Here is a 25094-nt window from a genome sequence, read left to right as displayed (position 1 = left end):
TGTAGTATGTATATATTTTAAATGATCAAAAATGTTGAAGGCTTGTGTACAAATTGGCTGGCATAGGCTTTGTTCTGCTAAATATTTGTAATCTGCAAAACATCTGCAGTGAAAATGCAAAATCTCCAGATTTACTAATATATATGCAGATCTGGCATCCTTTTAGTATTCCCCACAGGAAATTCATCCAAATGGTGTAAACATACGGGGAAACAAGGCAAGATAGGTATTCAGAATATGGGGTTAAATGAGCAGCTTGCACTATTTTTGATTTTTTCAATAGTTAGAGGTACCAAATCATCGCGGCAATCAGCAGTAACGAATTGGGGATAAAAAAGGAAGCATCCTATCATATAAATTTTTTTGACGAGAAAGGTCTATTATCAAAATTCACGTTGAGAGGAAGTTCCAAACCAATATTCACCAAACACATCTAGTGCTCGTGAACAAAAGGAGTATCGTCAACTCTTTCGTGACTGCTGTGAATTGCGCTGAATCAACAATAGTTTCTCCGGAATTTCCCCTCAATGTGGATTTTGACCCATACTAAAAGTAATTTTACTTTTGCTATTAATAAATGATATCCAATAGGGATCTTTAATTTGTAAAAATTGTGCTAGTTTTTCATATGTATTGATAGCGGGTGTCCTTACGAGTACACTCATATCATTCTTAAACCTTAATTATTCTTTCATGATTTTTAAATTTAAAAAATACCAAATTAAATTCAACCGGCAAACTGACAGTTGTCCTACTGAATGACGTAGCAAATATCTCGTTCGCCTCATTGTTAACTGGGGCAGCACCCCACCCCAGTCAAACCATTCGGAATTTGATTCGGAATCCTGAATGGAGTCATTATGGATTCCAAATCAAATGCAACAACCGATTCTGAGTCGGAATCGGTTGTTGCATTTGATTTGGAATCCATAATGACTCCATTCAGAAATCCGAACCGGTTCCGTAATGAGTTTAACTGGGACACAGCATGATCTGGTACTTTTCAAAGAGAATAGGGAAAGAGACGAATAGTGTGAAGCCAAAAATACCTTATTGAGCAGACCAATCGTGCAATGTAAATAAACATTACTCATGCCTGAGTTGGAGGAGATAAGTATTGTACATCTATCAAAAAAGAAATTTGAATTTCCGTCAGAATTTAGTGCAATCGTGATTGTAAGGTGCATTCTAGAGTATATGTATGAGTAAAAACAAGCTTTAGAATTATTTCATCTCTTTGTTTCGAAATGCACATCGTTTGATAAACAAATACAACGATCGACAAAAGGTTTGTTTTCAAAATATAATAGGAGTCATTTAAAGTGCTGCCATTAGAAGCGGTTGCCAAAATTCTAGTGTTGAAATCATGGTAAAGGGAGTGTTGCCGTTTTGACTGATTTTCACTCTGCGTCTCTTTACATATTCTCTTTGGTACTTTTTTAATCCGCTAGCAGCCTGCCATCCCAAGTTTCATCTGCAAACTATGGTAGATCTGATAAGGCAACCTATAGAGTCGTGCAAGTCGCATGGGTTTGGATGTGTTATTGTCCTAAAAGGAAACAAACTAAAAAATGTTTTTTTCAATAGTTTCGGGCCAAAAAATTGAAAAAGGACTGTGATATTAACTCACGGTACCAATCTGCATCAGAATATTCCTTAACCCGCACACTCCTAAAGATCCCTATTCAGATTGTATGTGTAAAACATATAACTATCATTTTTAAGCAAACAACAATTAGTGTCTGTGGTATTATAGAGTCTCGTACAGAGGAATGCGCAACGCTGCCTAAAATGATGCCATCTTCTTTTTTTCTGGCACCCATAATTTTTGCTGTAATTTTGAGTGACTTCAACCAAGTTACACAATAAATTAATATGGAGTGAATTGAAAACCCACTGTTTCGTAGCTTATAGCACTTTATTCTTGATACTATTCCATGTAATTTATTTTACATTGTTACAAAAAAAGCATAATAAACTGAATACAGTGTCTTGTTTCGACGATTGAAATATTTCGCCATGATATTAACTAACTAATACATTTCTTGCATGTTCTCCGAAAGAAGAATATTTGTTTACTTTGCACGATAGGTAGCCATCTGACTGTTCGATAGGTAGATTTGGGTTCACTCTGTGCGAGCCTTTATAACATAAACAAGGCCTTTGGCAACAAGTAGCCGCTAGCCGGCGCTACTATCGGCCAATAGGCTTCCAGTAATCGATATATGAACTTTGCGTGCACCTATGGATAAAGTAAAGTTCAATCGGAAATTCTGGTTGGTTCTAATTCGTATTCGTAATTCGTATTCCCGAAAAAGCTTAACTGTGTAATATTCCGGCGCTAATAACACAACTAATTCTAATTACAATCGGTTGTATCGCCGGAGCTGAAATACTAACTACATCTATTTCAAGAAATAAACATTAAGTGCGTACCCTGGAGCAAATTGGTACACACGAATTTGTGGCAAGTTAATACAGAGTTAATATATATACTGAATTCAACATTTTGTCGTCGATACGGTACTTCCAAAGATGGAATCAAATAATGAGTTATTGCTCAAAAATTATAAATTTGATTCCAATTTATCAGTATGGCAAATGACATAACACGGAATCTTGCTTTCAAACAACGGTCCTGCGGGGTAGTGCCAAATTTCGCTGCTTACCAAATTGGTCATCAAATCCTCATCCATGTATCCAGTTTGCATAAAATTGTCGGAGTAAGTCAAAAACTATTGCAACGAAGTAACAAAAGTGGCTATCCTAGAATTATAGGACATTTCCACATTGTTCGACGCGGAATACTTCTAGTAAATTTGTAATAAACGTCTTGAAACAAGCAATTTCATTGTCCCACAATAAATTATAAAGTTAATTAACATTTCGTGTTACTGTTTCTAAGAACAATATTAGAAATGTTAAAATGTATTAAAAATATCATTTTTATAAGTTAAGTACAACCACCCAACCCCGTCTACTCCCGCCCTCCCCTTATTTACAGACTAAGTGAATTGAATTCCAAGTGCATTCACGTTCATGCATTTCACTATACTGCCTATGATCGCAAGTCAGTCCCATGAAGATAGGAAATCCCATAGAAAACGGGGCAAATAAGCGATCTTGGGTAGTATACAGTCGTGATTCGCTGGTTGGGCCACAGCGTTGTCCAACTAACGAATTTGATTCGCTAGTTGGACCGACTGACAAATGTCAAAAACTCTCCAAAGAAGATGTTGGCAGTGTAAATGCATCTGTTCTTATCTCTAAATATTGTCAGATTGATTGTCAAAGTAAATTTGGCACGAGATTTTGACGTTCAGATGCTTTTTAGTTGGACAATGGTCCAACTAGCGGAGGTCCAACTAAAAAGCGGTCCAGTTAAAAAGTGTCCAACCAGCGAATCACGACTGTACACCACAACACAATATTATCCCTCGAAAATATGATGAACCACCGGATGAAATGAGATGGTGATGATGTAACAGGTGTGATCTGTGTCCTGCCATGCGTACCTATTAGCAATTAAATCCAGCGTTTTTGAACTAAGCGTTGCAGAGTGTGTGATAAACCATTATCGTTGTGATCTTCTTTTTACTACTGGTCCTGAATTAAAAACTTGGCGCGAGAAAAATACACGCATTTTCTTTCTTCTCGAATCTTAGTTTCCACAGTCCCCACAATCATCACCATTTGTTCGCAGCGATTTTCGTTGGACACTATCATTAGCTTTCGTATTGGCCTCCACATATAAAAATTTTCGGGCTTTTACAAGCTTCAAAGCCAATGAAATTCCGCTTCTTGCTAGCATCCCATCAATCGGATCCTGGGACACATCATGCCCAGCTTGACATAATGCTACATCTTCCAGTTCAATCCAAGCTGCTTAGATGCACTAATTTTTACTTCCACGCAGAAAACATACAACATAATCAAAACTGTGGGTAATTGAATACAAACAAATACTGTTCATTGTATCAAACGACAAAATAATTGGTGTGAATCGAGGTTTGAAAGTATATTTTCATTAAAGTTACAATAAACTTTTAATTTCAATAATTGTTTTAATTTCTGTAAACTTTAAAAAAATGTTATTGAATTCAATCAAATAATTTATTGTCTCACAACCGATAGTTTTATTTATTGAGCTCAATCCATAATTTTATTTAAAATAAAAATCTTTCACGAGTCGAATCAAAATTCACGCAGAACACTTCTGCATAACATTTATCGCGAGATCCTATTTTTTACATTTTCCTTTGTTTTGCCTCCTTTCTGCGAATAGCAACGTTGGCGTCGGTTGGAAGAAGTTACCAAATATAGACACTCGCTGTAAACCGAAACGATAAGTTTCCATTTCCCAACCTGTTTACCAACCGCCGGTGCGGTGTCGTGTTATGATGACGGTTAGTAAATAGCTTATACCCACGCCCGGTGCTGACAGTCTTAGACTATCAGCACCGGTGCATAAGCAAATGCGTGTGTATTTTGATTACGCTAAACGATAATATTTTATTTAGACACCCGTTTTCGCACCGGTCGTTGGTAAATAGGTTGCCAAAATAATAATCTGTTTTTACACCGGTAGTTGTTATTATAGTTACGTTACACTTTTTTGCAATCATGCAATAAAATAATCGTTTTTTCAATGATATGGACTTTATTCAGTGAAAAAATATTGCTAGAAAGAAAATACATTTATTTATTGAATTCAATAAAACCATTTCAGTAACAAACATCGTTCTCTTTTCTAAAAATATTTTATTGCAATGATTGTAAAATTATTCAAACTGGAAATGTTTATTGAGATTAAAAGTTAATTATTGTTTCAATGAAAAAAATGCTCATACCATTAATTTTGCCGTTTGAAGCAATAAACATTGTATTATTGAATTGAATAAGACATTTTTTTGTTCAAATATGCCAAAATTCTCTATGTAATAAAAATTCTAAGAAATGTTATGGGTTCGGAACGGACAGTGAATTCTAATAACTAATGTTTACCCAGAAGTTATTGTCTGAAACACATACTACGGCCGCTCTGAATCAGGAGTGTAATGAAAAGGATCTCATGCTAGATATTACAAACAAACTTTCGGAGAAGGAACCTTTACGACCATTCAACGATTGTTTTGCGGAAACAGTTTATACGAACGATCAGTTTCGAATACGCTTTTGTTTTTATGTATTTCGAAGCCTTTGAAGAGGAGCTAATACTATATTGAAAAGCCAGAGAAAGTTGGGTTTTACCAAATTATACGGAAACCATCTGACGTACGTCCTTCAGACGCTGCAGTCAAATATATTCGGATGGGAGAAAAATTGCGCGTTAATGTATGTGAGAATACTGCCATACCCCAGGTAATAGACGTTTACACTGATTTTTACATAAATTTTGTAGCCCAAATGTCCATCAGCTGTGGTCATATTGTAGACAGCATAGCCGGGTAAACATATCTGGGTTTTAAGTATATTAAAAGGCAATTTTGAATCGCAGAATAGTGGGCTTATTCATGAATACTTGGTACGCTGAACTGTAACCATTCGAAATGAAAACATTACTGTACAACTTGGGCAGAACAATATACAGTAAAACAAAAATAATTAAGTGATAGTATTTTATGTGTGGCTTCAATAATAATATTAACTTGCGTAAAATGCGTTGTTTTCCTAGGTTGATACACGGAGCACGTTATTATAGTAATCATATCTCATCTAACTAACCTAGAACTAGAATCAGGAATCAGTATCGACTGGTTCAAATAGCACGTTCCCCATGTTGATCGGAGATTTGTGCTTAAAAGACAATTATCAAAATTCACGTTGAGAGGAAGTTCCAAACCAATATTCACCAAACACATCTAGTGCTCGTGAACAAAAGGAGTATCGTCAACTCTCGTGACTGCTGTGAATTGCGCTGAACCAACAATAGTTTCTCCGGAATTTCCCCTCAATGTGGATTTTGACCCATACCAAAAGTAATTTTACTTTTGCTATTAATAAATGATATCTAATTCAGATTGTATGTGTAAAACATATAACTATCATTTTTAAGCAAACAACAATTAGTGTCTGTGGTATTATAGAGTCCCATACAGAGGAATGCGCAACGCTGCCTAAAATGATGCCATCTTCTGGCACCCATAATTTTAGCTGTAATTTTGAGTGACTTCAACCGAGTTACACAATAAATTAATATGAAGTGAATTGAAAACCCACTGTTTCGTGGCTTATAGCACTTTATTCTTGATACTATTCCATGTAATTTATTTTACATTGTTACAAAAAAATCATAATAAACTGAATACAGTGTCTTGTTTCGACGATTGAAATATTTTGCCATGATATTAACTAACTAATACATTTCTTGCATGTTCTCCGAAAGAAGAATATTTGTTTACTTTGCACGATAGGTAGCCATCTGACTGTTCGATAGGTAGATTTGGGTTCACTCTGTGCGAGCCTTTATAACATAAACAAGGCCTTTGGCAACAAGTAGCCGCTAGCCGGCGCTACTATCGGCCAATAGGCTTCCAGTAATCGATATATGAACTTTGCGTGCACCTATGGATAAAGTAAAGTTCAATCGGAAATTCTGGTTGGTTCTAATTCGTATTCGTAATTCGTATTCCGGCCGATTTCCCGAAAAAGCTTAACTGTGTAGTATTCCGGCGCCAATAACACAACTAATTCTAATTACAATCGGTTGTATCGCTGGAGCTGAAATACTAACTACAACTACATCTATTTCAAGAAATAAACATTAAGTGCGTACCCTGGAGCAAATTGGTACACACGAATTTGTGGCAAGTTAATACAGAGTTAATATATATACTGAATTCAACATTTTGTCGTCGATACGGTACTTCCAAAGATGGAATCAAATAATGAGTTATTGCTCAAAAATTATAAATTTGATTCCAATTTATCAGTATGGCAAATGACATAACACGGAATCTTGCTTTCAAACAACGGTCCTGCGGGGTAGTGCCAAATTTCGCTGCTTACCAAATTGGTCATCAAATCCACATCCATGTATCCACAGTTTGCATAAAATTGTCGGAGTAAGTCAAAAACTATTGCAACGAATTAACAAAAGTGGCTATCTTAGAATTATAGGACATTTCCACATTGTTCGACGCGGAATACTTCTAGTAAATTTGTAATAAACGTCTCGAAACAAACAATTTCATTGTCCAACAATAAATTATAAAGGTAATTAACATTTCGTGTTACTGTTTCTAAGGACAATATTAGAAATGTTAAAATGTATTAAAAATATCATTTTTATAAGTTGAGTACAACCACCCAACCCCGCCTACTCCCGCCCTCCCCATATTTACAGACTAAGTGAATTGAATTCCAAGTGCATTCACGTTCATGCATTTCACTATACTGCCTATGATCGCAAGTCAGTCCCATGAAGATAGGAAATCCCATAGAAAACGGGGCAAATAAGCGATCTTGGGTAGTATACGTGATTCGCTGGTTGGGCCACAGCGTTGTCCAACTAACGAATTTGATTCGCTAGTTGGACCGACTGACAAATGTCAAAAACTCTCCAAAGAAGATGTTGGCAGTGTAAATGCATCTGTTCTTATCTCTAAATATTGTCAGATTGATTGTCAAAGTAAATTTGGCACGAGATTTTGACGTTCAGATGCTTTTTAGTTGGACAATGGTCCAACTAGCGGAGGTCCAACTAAAAAGCGGTCCAGTTAAAAAGTGTCCAACCAGCGAATCACGACTGTACACCACAACACAATATTATCCCTCGAAAATATGATGAACCACCGGATGAAATGAGATGGTGATGATGTAACAGGTGTGATCTGTGTCCTGCCATGCGTACCTATTAGCAAATAAATCCAGCGTTTTTGAACTAAGCGCTGCAGAGTGTGTGATAAACCATTATCGTTGTGATCTTCTTTTTACTACTGGTCCTGAATTAAAAACTTGGCGCGAGAAAAATACACGCATTTTCTTTCTTCTCGAATCTTAGTTTCCACAGTCCCCACAATCATCACCATTTGTTCGCAGCGATTTTCGTTGGACACTATCATTAGCTTTCGTATTGGCCTCCACATATAAAAATTTTCGGGCTTTTACAAGCTTCAAAGCCAATGAAATTCCGCTTCTTGCTAGCATCCCATCAATCGGATCCTGGGACACATCATGCCCAGCTTGACATAATGCTACATCTTCCAGTTCAATCCAAGCTGCTTAGATGCACTAATTTTTACTTCCACGCAGAAAACATACAACATAATCAAAACTGTGGGTAATTGAATACAAACAAATACTGTTCATTGTATCAAACGACAAAATAATTGGTGTGAATCGAGGTTTGAAAGTATATTTTCATTAAAGTTACAATAAACTTTTAATTTCAATAATTGTTTTAATTTCTGTAAACTTTAAAAAAATGTTATTGAATTCAATCAAATAATTTATTGTCTCACAACCGATAGTTTTATTTATTGAGCTCAATCCATAATTTTATTTAAAATAAAAATCTTTCACGAGTCGAATCAAAATTCACGCAGAACACTTCTGCATAACATTTATCGCGAGATCCTATTTTTTACATTTTCCTTTGTTTTGCCTCCTTTCTGCGAATAGCAACGTTGGCGTCGGTTGGAAGAAGTTACCAAATATAGACACTCGCTGTAAACCAGGTAACTGGCATCCCTATCTCTACATACAGAGTTTGACAATAGGCATCATCGTTTTTCCACCGATCGATGGGGGTCAGTTTGACAACGTCAAAATCGCTTAAAATGTCATCAACAAACAATAGTAGCAGTAAACAATAGAAAACAATGAAAACTTTAACTGATTTGATGTAAACTAAAGTGCTTCTCGTTCGTATTTAGAATTAATTTCGTTCATTTTGTTACAAGCAAAGTTCTTATGTTGGCTACGAAAATATGACGTCACGTCACCCTCTTGGAAAAAACTCCGTCACGGTCAATCAAAAAATTATAGTTAAAATTACTTTCAAAAACCTGTATTAATCCACCTAGAGGTGCAATTGTACCTTTCTCATTTCTACAAACTATGATTTAATAGCTGGTTCGTACAATATAACATTATGGAAATGTCTTTCATTCTTATTACACTTGATAAGTATATATAAGAGCAGCTTTTTGCATTCATCGCGGTATCGGTTTGAATCGGAGTTTTCTATGTGATCGCACTCCACAACCCGTAACTCCGGAGCTGGAAGTCGGATGGAGATGGAATTTAATATCAGTTTTCGGGGACGCAACACCTTTCACTAGGTTGACTAAGTTGATCAAATCGGTCTAGCCATTTTCGAGGAACCAATATAACCGTTATTCTGAATTTGGATGCTTTCGGATCCGTCGATGGTGGCCAGTGTGGCCAAAGAGACTTTGAATGACTGTTGGTGACCTAGATCTACAAATTCAACAGTTGTGTTTACATTTTGGAAAAAAATTCATTTTTTTACATTCATCGCAGAATTCGTTAGAATCGGGATTTGCTGCGTGATCGTACGTATCACCAAATACAAATATGTTAATACGGAATGCTCTGACGATTTTTCGAGGACACGTTTTATAACCCTGGTACACCGATAAAGGTACAGTGTCAAAGTGACAGGGTACTTTGATGAACTAACCTCAGAGATGCCAGATTTGCAGACAAGTCTGCAAATTCGCAGACTTTTAATTTAAGCTGCAGATTTTTTCGATGATGCAGATATTTGCAGATTTTCTAGTTTGGTTGCAGATATTTGCAGATTTTTTAGTTTTGTTGCAGATATTTGCAGATTTTTGAACATAAAGGCTTTTGGTTACACTAGCTTTCCTGACATTTTTTGTTCTTCCCAGACTTTAAAAATTATTATTGCAGACATTTGAAAAAAGTACCTGGCATCTCTGACTAACCTTATAAATGGCAGCACCGAAAAATCGAATATTTCTCGAGTACTTTTTCAAATGGACGTAAGTAACATTGAGAGCCTCTCTTTGTTTACTTTCTCTTTCGTTTATTACGACGTCATTACAACACTTTGTACTAATTTTCCAGTACATATCGAAAGCCGACGGTTTTTACTACAATATTATGCAAAGAGTAGAGTAGTAAATGTTGAAATGGCCGAGTAATGAACAGAAGAGAAAGACCTCAAAGAGAATCTCTCATTGTTACTTACGTCCATTTGAATAAGTACTCGAGATTTGTGTTTCTATAGCTACTGTTTATTTTTCAACCAACGTGAAAAAAATAACCCGAGAGAAACATTTAGCATAATACAATTTGTTCAATTTACTAATTACAACTATATTTTCAGGCATCGTGACCTACTTCACGTGTTTCGGTGATTTCAGAATCGCGTGGAAATGTGAAGCTGGTAAATTTATTTATTTAACAGAACTGTTCATCGGACATGTTACCTGCTCCAATCCTTCGGAGCTTTTGTAGGTGCTGATAATGTGAACCTTATGCTGATTTCGTTTTTAGAGTGACGACAAATTAGATGGAATTAAATGGAACAGGTTCAGATATAATAGATAAAACAAACTTTTCATATGGACTTATTTCTATGCAATGTAACCTATGCATCAGTAATATTGCTTCAGAATAACATAAGAAACTAGCCGACGTTATCGGCGGCTATTGGATTCCCAGTACTCCATGTACTATGCACAGGATTTATATCCATGACAAGTTTTTTTTCCGACCAAGCATTTTGGACCCAACGCATCGATAACTTCAGTATTGAACATAATATGCAACGATATGCCAGTGCTGTTATATGTGGTCTCAATTCGTATACCTGACCGGTGTTGATGTAGGGGGTTCGTCTTTGTGACAAATGGCATGGGGTATAGCAAGTTCTCCTCATTGATGACGGTGATTCAGTTGTGTGTTAACGATATCCAAATAAGTAATCATTTTTGACGCCAGTTGGAACTATTAATAATTAGTATTATTAGCTTCGATATTTGCTATTAGAAGATCAAGTATTGAGATTTATTTTTCCAATCACGAGATACTAAAATGGTAAAAGGCTAGTAAAAAACGTTGTTACGCACTTTTATTAGCGATCACTAACGAAATCAGCCTAATTGTATCGGGACTATTTGTCATCTTAGAAGTAGAAGTTCAGGAGTGCGAGCAATCGTCCAACGCTCTTACCAAAGTGATTGCAGCCATGCACAATGGTATTGTTTTATTTTTTGTATAAACACAACGATTTTTACTAATGGCTGATTCGGTCGGAGACAGGACACCAAACTCCAATCTATTCCCGCATCGAAGTAAATCCCGCAAACATTTTCCGGATCACTGATAGTCGATTCAGTTCATGCCGGATCAATCACTCATCTTCGTGATGTACCCCAATCGATCCGGAGATTTTTTTCACAAATGAAAATATTTAAATTTGTCAATTGCGACAGTATTAGTAAGATATTCACAGAGGAAGGGAGAGTTCATCCAAATATTTCAGAATCACAGGTGTCTAGCTCAGCGTAGAAATCCAATAGCACAGGATTTCACCGTATGCATAGGATGCACCTCACCTGGAATGTAAACCATCAGTAAGCATAAACGCAAGACGAGAGCCGGCAGTAGAAAGTACTTCATGAACATATAATATGGTGCTGCAATATCCACATCTGCTCTATCTACAGGTCAGTCAGAAGCACAATCACTCGTTTTTACCGTTGTAGTTTTAAAGGTGATTGTGGCCAACCAGCTAAACGTTTATTTTTTAGCCGGAACATCAGAAAGAAACTTGATTCCTTCGAGCTCGCTGTATGAACCTATACTGTAGATTTTATTTTGATTTTGTAAACAAACTAAAATTGCAAAATCAATAGCACACTTTGATCAATGAGCGTTGCCAGTTTTAATATATTTCGGTAACTCTTAGTTGTCAAGGCGAAACAAAGCAATTGGATATCGTAATCTGTTTGTTTCGTGAACCAAAAAATGATTGCCCTTTTGTATGAGACCTTGGCGTATTTAATTTGTATTTGGTATCACCCTGTAATTCAGGAACCAGAACTCGGATCCACACAAAATTCAACAGCAGCTGATGGACCTTTTATTTAAAATCAAGTTTGCCAAATCGGTTCAGAAAATTCCGAGAAACCGATGTGGACAAATCAACAAATTTTGTTTTGTAACCATACTCTTCAACTCGTAATCCGGAACAAGATGTCGGTTGAAAATGAAATTCAATAGCAACCTATGGGAATATACCTTTCATTTGAATCTTAGTTTGTAAAAATCGGTTCAGCCATCTCCGAGAAACCGATGTGGACATTTTGTTAACAAATCCGCACATACACACACATACATACATACATACACACACATACACACAGATATTTTGCGGTCTCGACGAACTGAGTCGAATGTTATATGAGACTCGGCCCTCCGGGCCTCGGTTAGAAAGTCGGTTTTTGGAGCAATTGCATAACCTTTTTATATGAGAAAGGCAAAAGAATAATATTTAATTAGAATAATCAGCATGAGTTCAATGTTATCTTCATGTGATTATATTTTGAAATGTTGGTGGAATGGGTTTGAAAGTGGAGGGAATGGGGGGTTAGTAGAGTGGCAGTGGAGGATGCGTCAGAAATCCTTCATCTTATTTCGGTATACGGGGTGGATGAAGGAAATGCGGGCGTGAGGGTGGTCCAAGGGGAGGGGAGTGATGAAAGAGAGAGGTGTAAGGGCAAGGCAAGGGGGGAGGGGCGGCGACGCAATACTCAACTGCATATTTTGCCTTCCATTTGAGACTTGGTTTGAGAAAATCGGTTCAGTCATCACCGAAGAACCGATGTGACTTTAATTGTGGAATATGCCCGGAATTCCGGAATCGTCGATAGTGGACAATATATTCAAAGAATGTTTGTTTGGCAATCAGTGATCTAGATCTGCGATTAGAAGTAATTTGGTGAACATTTCAATAGTTTTTAGCCTCTGAGGTATTACGATTGTACCGATTTATATGGGAAATTCAAGTGTATCCTTACTAACACCCCTGTAACTCCGGAAGTAAGAGTCAGAACCGAATGAAATTCAGCAGCAGTCAACGGTATTACTGTATCTTTCATTTGAAATCAAGTTTGTAAAAATCGGTAGAGAATTCGTAGGGAAATGGGTGCGATATTAGCTTAGGAACTTGGCGGGTTCCCCGGGGGCGTCATGAACCGTCATAGGTGGCCAATGTGGTCAAAGCTGCTTTAATTGATCATTAGTGATCAATCGCAATAGACCCGCAAACTAGAGTAATGTTACATTAATTTTAATGTTTTACATCATTTTAACATCATGGTGGTACCAGTTTATATGGGAATTTGCTGTGTGACCGCACTCTTCAACCCGTAACTCCGGAACCGGAAGTCGGATCAACTAAAAATTCAATAGCAGCTTATGGGAGCGTTATACCACAGAGAACAGACGTCCATCTTCAGCATTCAACTTGTGTAAAATCTCTAACGGTTTCGAAGGTAGTTTGGATATCTAAACCAGGTGCGCTACTGTCGTCATGTTTTTTTGTGGCTGAGTGCGACAGAATTGACATCGGTTATTCCTCTACCCAGTCAAACTAGTCCGGAACCGATTCGGACTTCCAGCATGAATTCCAGCTCAAATGCGTCAACCGATAGAGTCGGAATCGGTTGTTTTCTTTGAGCTAGATTCCATGCTGAATCCATCCAGGATTTCGAACCGGTTCCGGAATCGATTTGACGGATAGTTGGGATAGGTTGGTGTGGCGGCGCAAGTGTTTTTCGTATATTAATTCAAATGTTTACACACGTTTTTTAAATATTTTTGTTCGATCATGGATGTCTGTTTTCTGTGGTTATACCTTTCAGATGAAACTACCTACTGAGACGTCCAAAAAATTGTTTCAAAAACGTTCAACACGGGTCCAACGATGGGCGTTTGTTGAACGGTTATTTGGACGTTGTCCAAATTGGTCTAACGAATGTCCTTCATTGGACGATTTTGAAACCAACCGTTCTTAGAGGGTAAGTTTGTGAAAATCGGTTCAGCCATCTCTGAGAAAATTGTGTGAGTTTAAATGACACACACACACATACATACACACACAGACATTTGCCGATCTCGACGAACTGAATCGAATGGTGTATGACACCCGGCCTTCCGGGCCTCGGTTAAAAAGTCGATTTTTACAGTGATTGTATAGCCTTTCTTTATATGAGAAAGGCAAAAAGAGTGCGCTGTCGGTCAAACTTGACCGTGAGAGTCTTGTCTGCGCCTAATGTAATCACGCTGGCAGTCAAATTTGTGACTGTAGAAAATTCTTGAGCGTTTTTTCAAAACGTCATATCTGCAATGAGTTACTCTCTTTGTTTACTTTCTCTTCTGTTAATAATTCGGTTACTTTAACATTTATCCCTCAGCTCTTTGCATAATATGCTAGTTAAAACCACCGTCTTTCGATCTGTACTGTAAAATAAGTGAAAAGTGTTATAGTGACGCCGTAAAAATCGAAAGAGAAAGTATAAACAGAGAGTAACTCATTGCAGATATGACGTTTTGAAAAAACGCTCAAGAATTGACAAGTCCGCGACGGATAATGTTGCAGAGAAACTATCTAATGTAATCGTAGCTTTAGCTGCTATAATATGATGTCATTACTGTGTAACTTTTCGATCATTGCAATATTGTAGATCACGAATCTCATTTTGCTTTTTTTTAGCAAAAGTCACTGAATCTCTAAAAGACGACGGATATGTTGAGGATTTTGTCTGTAGTGAAAATGATGTCGGCGAGAATGAAATGAAATCCTTTGACTTGGATGGTAACAAAGTGCTAGTGGTGAGACAAAATGGGAAGCTTTCCGCAATTGGAAACAAATGCTCTCACTATGGAGCATTGTTGACTACAGGAGCGCTGGGCGAAGGAAGAATTCGATGTCCGTGGCATGGTGCCTGTTTCAATATAGCAACTGGCGACATCGAAGATTTTCCGGGTCAGGACTCTTTACCGTGCTATAAAGTTACAATTGAAAAAGGGCAGGTAAGACTGGCTAAATTTTTATCGATTTGGATTAATCATTTAATATTTTATAATCAGGTTAAAGTAAAAGCAAAACGTTCTGAGCTGCAATCGGGTAAACGAACTAGGCCAATGGTATCAAAACTAAGTGAGGATAACCGCACCATCATAATAATCGGGGGAGGCCCATCAGGTGCTATATGTGCAGAATCTTTACGACAAGAAGGATTTACCGGTCGGATTGTGATGATCAACAAGGAACCATGTCTGCCATATGATCGGATATTAGTTAGCAAAACAATGGATTTTGATTTGGAAAAAAAGCTGTTAAGAGATGCAAAATTTTATGCCGATTATGAAATTGAAACTATTCTGGGTATTGAGGTAACGTCACTAAACAGTTCTAGCCAGGAAGTGAATTTGAGTAATGGGTATAAAATCAAATATGATAAATTATACATAGCAACAGGATCGAAGGCTCGAAAGGCTCCAGTTGAAGGATCAGATATGCCTAATGTGTGTGTTCTTCGATCTAATGATGATGCCAAGTATGTGAATGCTCAGTTGGCTCCTGATAAAAATGTCGTTGTTCTTGGCGTCAGTTTTATCGGTCTCGAAGCAGCTGCTTATTGTGTGAACAAAGTTTCTAAAGTGACTGTAATCGGTCGAGGTACGACTCCATTGAAGGAATCATTTGGTGACGAGGTAGGTGCTAGGATCATGGATATGTTCGTGGAAAAAGGAGTCAAATTTGTCATGAACTCCGGTATTAAACGATGCATTGGTGATGACAACAGCAACTTAACCTCCGTTGAATTAATCGATGGTACTATACTGAAGGCAGATTTGTGTATAATGGGTGTGGGATCAACACTATACACTAGTTTTCTTGAGGGCTCAGGATTAAAAATTAACAAAAACGGATCAATAGATACTAATATTTACCTAGAGACTAACGTGCCAGGAATTTACGCCGGTGGAGATATTGCAAATGCACCTGTCTATTGCAACAACAACAACCCAGCTACAATTGGGCACTATCCTTTGGCTCAGTATCATGGAAAGATAGCAGCTCTAAATATGGTTGGAAAACCCACGGAACTGAAAGCCGTCCCGTATTTTTGGACAATGCTTTTTGGCAAAGGCTTCAGATACTCCGGATATGGAAGACCACATGAAACCATCATCGAGGGAGACCTAAAGCAGCTTACCTTCATCGCTTTCTATCTGAATGCTGACGAAAAAGTTATCGGTATGGCATCATGTGGACGAGATCCAATCGTATCTCAATTTGCTGAATTTCTTTCACAAGGGCGAACTTTACATAAAAGAGACTTGAGTCCGGATCCACTTTTCTGGACTAAGTAAATACGTATAGCTTTCACTTTGCCGATGGACTATTCTGCCGCTATAAACATAACTGTCCCATGATCTATGGTATTCCCTATATATGGGACAATTACGCGTAGAGCGGTAGTATTCTTTTGTTTTAAACAAACTACACTTTTTTTTAATGTCAGAATACGTATTGTAAATAAAAATGCTTATTTTCCAAACATTTTGTTGACATTTACGGTGCTCGTTATTCCCACGCAGTTTTCACGTTGAGGTGTTCTAACATTTCCTTGATTGTTACGTGGCGATTCATTTTCAACTGCTGTTCTTTCCACTTTCCAATGACCGCAGCTTTCTTATTCAACTCCTTGGCATGACCTGAAGATTGCTCCTAAAAATTCATTAAGAAAACCCCATATAAAATTTCGGTTGCAAACGGTAAACTGGAACCGACTAAATCGGCTGCTTCGAGATCGACCAACAGTTACTGACTACGTTGGGTTTCATCGGAAAACAATTTTTGTCAGCGTCGCTCGATTCAATGTGTAAATCTGGTTCCAGTTTTAAACTACCAAATCTGGATAAACATGTGAAAAGGGCATATCGCAAATGAGAGCCTCTTTGTGTTTACTTTCTCTTTCGATTATTAAGGCGTCATCAAAAAACTTTCCAACTTTGTTTCAATAAATATCGAAAGACTCTGATGTCGTCTAACATATTATGCTAAGCGTTAAGGGGCAAACGTAAAAGCGGCCTAGCCCAGTAAAGTTCAGCCGGAAATGAACTGGAATTCTGGCTGGTTCCAGTTCGTATTCCGGCTCCAGTGCAACAACCGATTCTAACTAGAATCGGTTGTGTCACTGGAGCCAGAATATGAACCGGAACCAGCCAGAATCCCGGTTCATTTCCGGCTGAGCTTAACTGGGAGTTATTGACGAATGAGAAAGTAAACACAGAGGTTCTCATTTGCGATATGCCCTTTTCACTTGTTTATCCAGAAATAATCAATAAATCGTTAGACTGAATAGGTTGGGTTGAAAGAGACCGATTTCAACAGATTTTGTATGTCATATTAAGTTTGTTCCAGAATCAGGAGAAATTGGAAATACTTCGGAGCAAACAAGTAGGACCGTTCCCATATTCTCTTCTCTTCTTCTGATAGCACAACGGAGTATTTTTGTTCTGGAGCAACTTCTTTGTGCTGTAACAAACCTATTTAATAGCTTGCCACGTTAGCAGACACCACGTTAAACTCCTATTCGACCGATTAATTGGTTGCATAGTCAGCCGATTGTGCCGACACAAGCTGATTTAGTCGGTGAGAAACTCTGAGGGGGTAAATTCGAAATATCCATTGCATGAACTTACCAATGTTAGATAAGGTCTTAGCAGCAGTGCCATATTGTGCTCTATTTGTTTATAGTCTCGCGTAAGGGTTTGTACCGCACCGGGTGTCACACGTTGCACCAAGCGGTATTTACCGCGAAATATATGTCCATTTACAGACTTTTTGAAAAGTGAAACTAGAGTCAACCGCATTTCATGTAGCAAAACTTTTCATCTCAAATTGAATAAAATCCTAGGATAGGATCCGCCAGCTCTGTCCCCTGTTTTTGAACCAATTCTGAACCAGCTCGTGATTGGATGAAAGTGACATAGGCAAACCTTCGGCTTGGAAACTAAAAGTACTAAAGGGCTGCTTGGAAGTGTTGTCATATTGTGATATCAAACATAAAACGACGATTGTTAACTGTGTTGATTTTTTTTGTTTTCTCGAGATACCGCTTTATGAAGTGCAGGCATTATTTGGCAGACGAAATCAAACTTATTATCCAGAACTGAAGTTCCCGAGAGATCCGGTAGCGCGGTTATCGTGGATTCTGTTCTGTGTGCGGAATAATGCAAAAATGCCGCTTTTCGAAATCAACAGGCTGTGTAGCGTAAGTATGACAATATTTTGAACTTCATGTAAAAATTGTCTTTGTTCCAGTACCGAGTAAATTGGAAGTACTGAGCAAACAGGGAGAAAGTTATCCCGGAAGTCGCTTCTTGTTCTTCCTTTGGTAGCACGATACAGTTGAATTTTACAGTTTTCAACTGAATCGATCATCGGTGTAAATAGGAGCGTGTATTTGCTACTGCTGTTTTCTCTGAAACGATCACATGTAGTACTGGAACAAACCTATACATTGCTCCAAAACAAAAATTAAACCTTGCAGAAAAGTAGTTTTAGAATATTTAAAATAAATCCGAACAGAGAAGATTATTCTTGTGACAGAGGTTGCTTGACTCAGAAAGCAACTTACAAAAATGAAGAGGCATGAAGATATTTTTCGTAATGTCCAACAACGAATAAATATTATTTTGTTTTTCTGTATTCCGATGGAAAAAAAACGTTATGATCGTTTAAATGCGGATATAAAGACTAAATCTTTGATTTTTCCAGAAGCATGAAATTGGTACATAATATAGAATATTTTAATCAGAACAAATATACGACCGAAACACCCTGCCCTTTGACTCAGTAAGGGGAATGGGCGCGTTGTGCCAGATTGGTCGAGGCACAATTCGATTGTAAGTCGGTGAATGCTTGACGCGCAAAAGTGCCTGAGCCGATGGCAATCACTGTCAAGGATCAATCGAAGACTTTGAAATGGAAACATGTACCTCATTAAAAGCAGTTTAGTTTACATTGTCATAATTTGCCAACTGCTTCGGGTAAATAAACTATAATATAATATAATTAAAAGTAATTAATATTCAAATGTGTATGTATCACAAAATATGAATAACCATGTTCCTGTTTCATGTCCGTGGAACCATACTGAGTGGCCAAAATAACTTTATTTATCCATAACACTCACCTTCTTTCTTTCTGTATCGTTTTAGCTCTGCTAGTGTCGCACAAATCAGCGCCCTCACCGGAAGGCTAAGTATGGGAGATCTGTTGATATCCCTTTTAACCCGGGAGATTCGGAAACAATGAATAAGATGAAGAAATACGTGTATATATGTTTGTGTATATGTATGTATGTGTGTGTGTATGTGTGTGTGTATATGTATATATATATATATATATATATATATATATATATATATATATATATATATATATATATATATATATATATATATATATATATATATATATATATATATATATATATATATATATATATATATATATATATATATATATATATATATATATATATATATATATATATATATATATATATATATATATATATATATATATATATATATATATATATATATATATATATATGTATATATATGTGTATGTGTATGTATATGTGTATATATGTGTATATATATATATATATATATATTTGTGTATGTGTATGTATGTGTATATATATGTATATATATGTATATATGTGTGTATATATATTAGGGTGGGGCAAAATGATCGTTTTTTCAGCACAGCACTTTTTTGGTTTCTTTTGGGGTCCCAAACAACTGTGCAAAATTTGGGGTCGATTGGAGTTGACCCGGCGTAGCGCATTGCGTTTGAAATTTGTATGGAGATTAGTATGGGAAAACCAACATTGTTGCACTTTTAATTCTACAGACTACAATTCTTCCTTCAGTATTCAAACAAATAGATAGAAGTGTAGTCCAGGATATGTTGAACAACTTTGCCGAAGGATGTATGGTGTTAGAATGTCTCTAAGCCAAGTTATAGCTGTTCAAAGTTCGATACATCGAATTAAATGGCAAAAATCATTTTTATTGCCAACACTGCCGATGTACCAATGGTATTTCATATAGCATTCCAAAATAACATATATTTTAGTTTTACCACATTGATATGTTTGGATGAATTATTCAAAAGTCTTAGCTCAATTTCATGAGCGTAGGTAGTTGAGCAATAGGGCGTAGTGAGGGGGGATGGGGGGAGGCTTTAATATGAAGAAATTCGAACTGAAATGTTGTCGAGTTGGAATGTTCAGATGAATTATTTCAAAACAATTACACAATGTCCTACGCATAATAGTAACAATGAAATAAAAAATACTGTATCCCTTTGCCTTGACTTTTATCAATAGAAGTTACATTGCAGACTGAATCAGCTGATGTCGATTTGATATGTCAGAGGATTATATATCGGTTTAATACGCATTATGATTTGATAGCATGCTCATTTCTATGCTGTTCCATCACGAGGCGTGAAGCTAATTTCTGGATTTCAACACGAAATCCACCAGATCCCTACAACAATTTTTGCTTCAGGTGATATAACAGCATCGAAATGAGCATCCCATCAATCATAGTGCATATTAAACTGAAACATAATCAATGCAATCCTCTGACATATCAACTCGACATCAATTGATTCAGTCTGTAACGTAACTTTTATTGATAAAAGTCAAGGTAAAGGGATACAGTATGTTTTATTTCATCGTTACTATTATGCGTAGGACATTGTGTAATTGTTTTGAAATAATTCATCTGAACATTCCAACTCGACAACATTTCAATTCGAATTTCTACATATTAAAGCCTCCCCCCATCCCCCCTCACTACGCCCTATTGCTCAACTACCTACGCTCATGTAATTGAGCTGACTTTTGAATAATTCATCCAAACATATCAATGTGGTAAAACTAAAATATATAATGTTATTTTGGAATGCTATATGAAATACCATTGGTACATCGGCAGTGTTGGCAATAAAAATGATTTTTGCCATTTAATTCGATGTATCGAACTTTGAACAGCTATAACTTGGCTTAGAGACATTCTAACACCATACATCCTTCGGCAAAGTTGTTCAGCATATCCTGGACTACACTTCTATCTATTTGTTTGCATACTAAAGGAAGAATTGTAGTCTGTAGAATTAAAAGTGCAAAAATGTAGGTTTTCCCATACTAATCTCCATACAAATTTCAAACGCAATGCGCTACGCCGGGTCAACACCAATCGACCCCAAATTTTGCATAGTTGTTTGGGATCCCAAAAGGAACCAAAAAAGTGCTGTGCTCGGTTGATATGGCTATGATTACATTTTTCCATATAACAATGCCCCACCCTAATATATATATATATATATATATATATATATATATATATATATATATATATATATATATATATATATATATATATATATATATATATATATATATATATATATATATATATATATATATATATATATATATATATATATATATATATATATATATATATATATATATATATATATATATATATATATATATATATATATATATATATATATATATATATATATATATATATATATATATATATATATATATATATATATGTATATATGTGTATGTGTATGTATATATGTATGTATTTATATGTACATATGTGTATATATGTGTGTATGTATGTAAATCATCCGAAGTGTTAGGACAGTCAATCCGCGTCTCTCCGCTATTCGAACAATTCTGCAAATTTCTTCGCAAGGAACCTCCCAAAACTAACAACAAAATTTATTTTCGGTCTCATGCGTCATATTCCTCTGATGACTTCTCCGAGTTAATTTAACATAAAAGGGCAACATTGCTGTCAACAATGACTATTCGCTGCCATCAGACGTCGCCAGGTTTTAGAAAATTGAGATGTACTTTCATACTCAATTGATTCAGATAAGTAGGAACGAACAACAAACTGCAAGTAGCATATTATACATGTCGTATTTTAACATCATGCATATTTATATTAACATATTATTTACAGGTAACACACATATTTCAACACGCAACACTTCCCATACACACGTAAACATTCACACACGCAAATATACAAATGCTCGACAGGTGACTGAGCCAAGTGCATTCACTCGTAGGATCTATCATTTCGATGATCGCCTCGATTCTACGAAACCAGTGCACAATTAAGCTGACATAAGCTAGTCTCGTCTGGTGAATGCATGTAACCTGGAAGCCCCAGACACGACAGGACGAGACGGACAGATGACGGACTGGACTCGACGGGGCCTAGTTCAGAATTTTAGGCATTCTTCAATGCACGGCTAGCGACCTCAAAAAAAATATGAATTCATTCTATCAACCAGATGTCATATTAACAACTTCGTACAAATCAACTTAAACATTCTAGAAGAGTTCACATTTACAGTCCCATAAAAGAAATATTCATTCAAGAAATCTTCGTATCTACTAATCTCTCTTTCATGTACGAGCGGAATAATTCATAAAATCGTTGACACGAAAGAAGCTTATTAACAGAACGGAAAAAGGACTAACAAAGAAGAAAAAAAATTAAAATCTGAAATCTAAAGAGGAGATTTTCAATGGCAAAGGAATACGAAATAGCAATAAGCGGTAAATATCAGCCTCAAGGTAAATTATGGAAACGCAAAGGTAAGAATGCATTACAACCAATAATAATAATAATGATACTGAATGATACTAAATAATTATTTTAATATTAAAAAAGGAGTTTAAATGGCGCCCATGCGCTAATTCGTCCTAGTTAAAATTTGGGTTGAGGGGGGCACGCATTTTTGGCCTAGGGCGAAATGCCGATCAGACCGGTTCTACACCAAAAATGTACTATAAGGAAACTATAAGGAAACAAATATACGACCGAAACAAAACAAATATTTTGGCAACATTGGTCGAGTGGGGTATGTCGTTTTCAACAGGGATTAGTAAAATATAAGAAGAAGCCAGCTGGCGGATCCTATCCTAGATCCTACCCACACTACTTTTACAGTAAACGGCAAGTTACGGCGGATAGCCTAGAACAACGATTCAATAGCCTACCGATCGCCAGCATCTAGTTTAACCTGCCTGTCCGCCATTTCATTTACTGAGTAGGATAGGATCCGCCAGCTGGCTTCTTCTTATATTTTACTAATCCCTGTTGAAAACGACATACCCCACTCGACCAATGTTGCCAAAATATTTGTTTTGTTTCGGTCGTATATTTGTTCTGATTAAAATATTCTATATTATGTACCAATAGGGATCTTTAGGGGTGTGCGGGTTAAGGCATATTATGATGCAGATTAGTAGCGTGAGTTCATATATCAGTCCTTTTAAATTTTTAGGCCCGAAACTCTTGAAAAAAACATTTTTTAGTTTGTTTCCTTTTAGGACAATAACACATCCAAACCCGTGCGACTTGCACGACTCTATAGGTTGCATTATCAGATCTACCATAGTTTGCAGATGGAACTTGGGATGGCAGGCTGTTAGCGGATTGACAAAGTACCAGATCATGCTGTGTGGGGTGCTGTCCCGGTTAACAATGAGGCGAACGAGATATTTGCAGATACGTCATTTAGTCGGTCAACTGTCAGTTTGTTGGTTGAATTTAATTTGGGTTTTTTAAATTTAAAAATCAGAAAAGAATAATTAAGATTTAAGAATGATATGAGTGCACTCGTAAGGACACCTGCTATCAATAACTACGAAAAACTGACACAATTTTTCCAAATTAAAGATCCCTATTTCATGCTTCTGGAAAAATCAAAGATTTAGTCTTTTTTTTTTATTCAAATCGTTTATTTGATAAGGCACGTTGCGTTAGCTTAAAGGTGCCAATTTTGTTTTGTTTTACATTTTAAATTGCTTAAAACTAGGGGATTACATATTGATTTTTTTTAAAATGAAACTAATGCGATTTTATAGCTATCTTATATATCTACACAAGGGGATAATATTGTTTTTGTAAGATTAGGGGGGTCATTTAGTTTTTGTGGCAATATGGTTTGAAATTTTTATCAGTGAGATTATTGGAGCAAATAATGTTTAATTAAGGGGAACAATTTTTACGACTAACTTAAAACTAGGAATAACTAGAGGGCATGATTGAATTTTGTAAAGATTCGTAATTATAGTTATTTTTGTGGGTAGTAGAGTTGGGCAATTTCAACGAGATTATATAATATAATAGTTAAAACTAGAAGAGACAAGAAGAGCTAAATGCTTCGTGATGATATTGGGGGGGGGGGGGGGTAGGGGGTAGGGGTGTTACTTCTGGGTATAAGAGTCAGGGGAGGGAGGGTAGACAAAGATGGCAGGGAGAGAAAATTATTTCAGTTTCAGGCATCGTGAGATCAACGGATGGATTACAAACTCGGGTGGCCTTCATCAGAGGAATCATGTACTGGGACGCCGGGTGGTCCTCCTCAAGATGGCAGGGGTTTTTCCAGACGATTTCGTAGTACGGCTCAGATGTGGATCGGCTACATTTCGAGTTAAGCGTGTTATGTTCGTGCCGTAGGTCCCGTGTTTGTTGGCTCATTCGATACAGATGGTTTGATACAGGTGGAAGAGCGTTCTGAGAATGATAAGGAGATAACAAGGGGCAGTTAGACTTGTATATTGATGGTTTTCACAAAGGTGTATATAAGGGACATATAGAGAACATCGCGGCTTGCCAGCACATCTCGAACCGGGACGTTGGTTGGTCTTCCTCGGGCCCGCAGGGTATCCATTAGCCGAGACCTAGCGGAACTGTACTCGGTGCACGCCCAGACAATGTGCTCGATGTCGTGATAGCCGTCGCCACAAGCGCAGATACCACTAACCACGAGCCCAATACGCCGGAGATGTGCATCCAGCGTGTAATGGTTTGCCATGAGTCGGGACATCACACGAATGAAGTCACGACCCACATCCATCCCCTTGAACCAAGGTTTCGTCGATACCTTAGGGATTATCGAATGTAGCCACTTTCCCAGCTCTCCACTGCTCCACGAAGTTTGCCAACTT

At 36.8% G+C, this 25094-nt stretch overlaps 2 protein-coding genes across 7 annotated transcripts in view; one reads left to right on the top strand and one right to left on the bottom strand.

Annotated features, from left to right (window-relative positions):
• The window catches only part of LOC131678654 (apoptosis-inducing factor 3-like), a 161556-nt gene extending 144988 nt beyond the window's left edge, over positions 1-16568 (top strand). For 3 of the 6 annotated variants that reach the window (XM_058958900.1, XM_058958899.1, XM_058958898.1), the window contains 2 exons: positions 14714-15033; positions 15091-16568. In XM_058958900.1, the coding sequence (XP_058814883.1) occupies positions 14714-15033; positions 15091-16380 (1610 nt within the window). In that variant the 3' untranslated portion in view covers positions 16381-16568. Of the gene's footprint in view, positions 1-10231; positions 10379-10488; positions 11664-14285; positions 14656-14713; positions 15034-15090 lie in introns of those variants that run through there. The other 3 variants (XM_058958903.1, XM_058958904.1, XM_058958902.1) reach the window with 3 other exon arrangements.
• LOC131678659 (large ribosomal subunit protein mL63) lies at positions 16392-17980 on the bottom strand. The gene is made up of 2 exons (XM_058958910.1): positions 17716-17980; positions 16392-16738 (listed from the first exon to the last, which is right to left on the bottom strand). Exons 1-2 carry the CDS (start codon positions 17884-17886, stop codon positions 16595-16597), a joined length of 315 nt encoding a protein of 104 aa, XP_058814893.1. The 5' UTR covers positions 17887-17980; the 3' UTR covers positions 16392-16594.
• Between the last annotated feature and the right edge of the window lie 7114 nt (positions 17981-25094).

Source organism: Topomyia yanbarensis, chromosome 2 (genome assembly GCF_030247195.1).
Source record: "Topomyia yanbarensis strain Yona2022 chromosome 2, ASM3024719v1, whole genome shotgun sequence".
NCBI lineage: Eukaryota > Metazoa > Arthropoda > Insecta > Diptera > Culicidae > Topomyia > Topomyia yanbarensis.
This window is presented reverse-complemented; position numbering and strand designations above follow the sequence as displayed.

Coding starts and splice junctions, on each gene's coding strand:
- LOC131678659 (XM_058958910.1), bottom strand. CDS start 17,886: ATGCGGTTGACTCTAGTTTCACTTTTCAAAAAGTCTGTAAATGGACAT. Junction 16,739..17,715: donor TAAGACCTTATCTAACATTG/GTAAGTTCATGC, acceptor ATGAATTTTTAG/GAGCAATCTTCAGGTCATGC.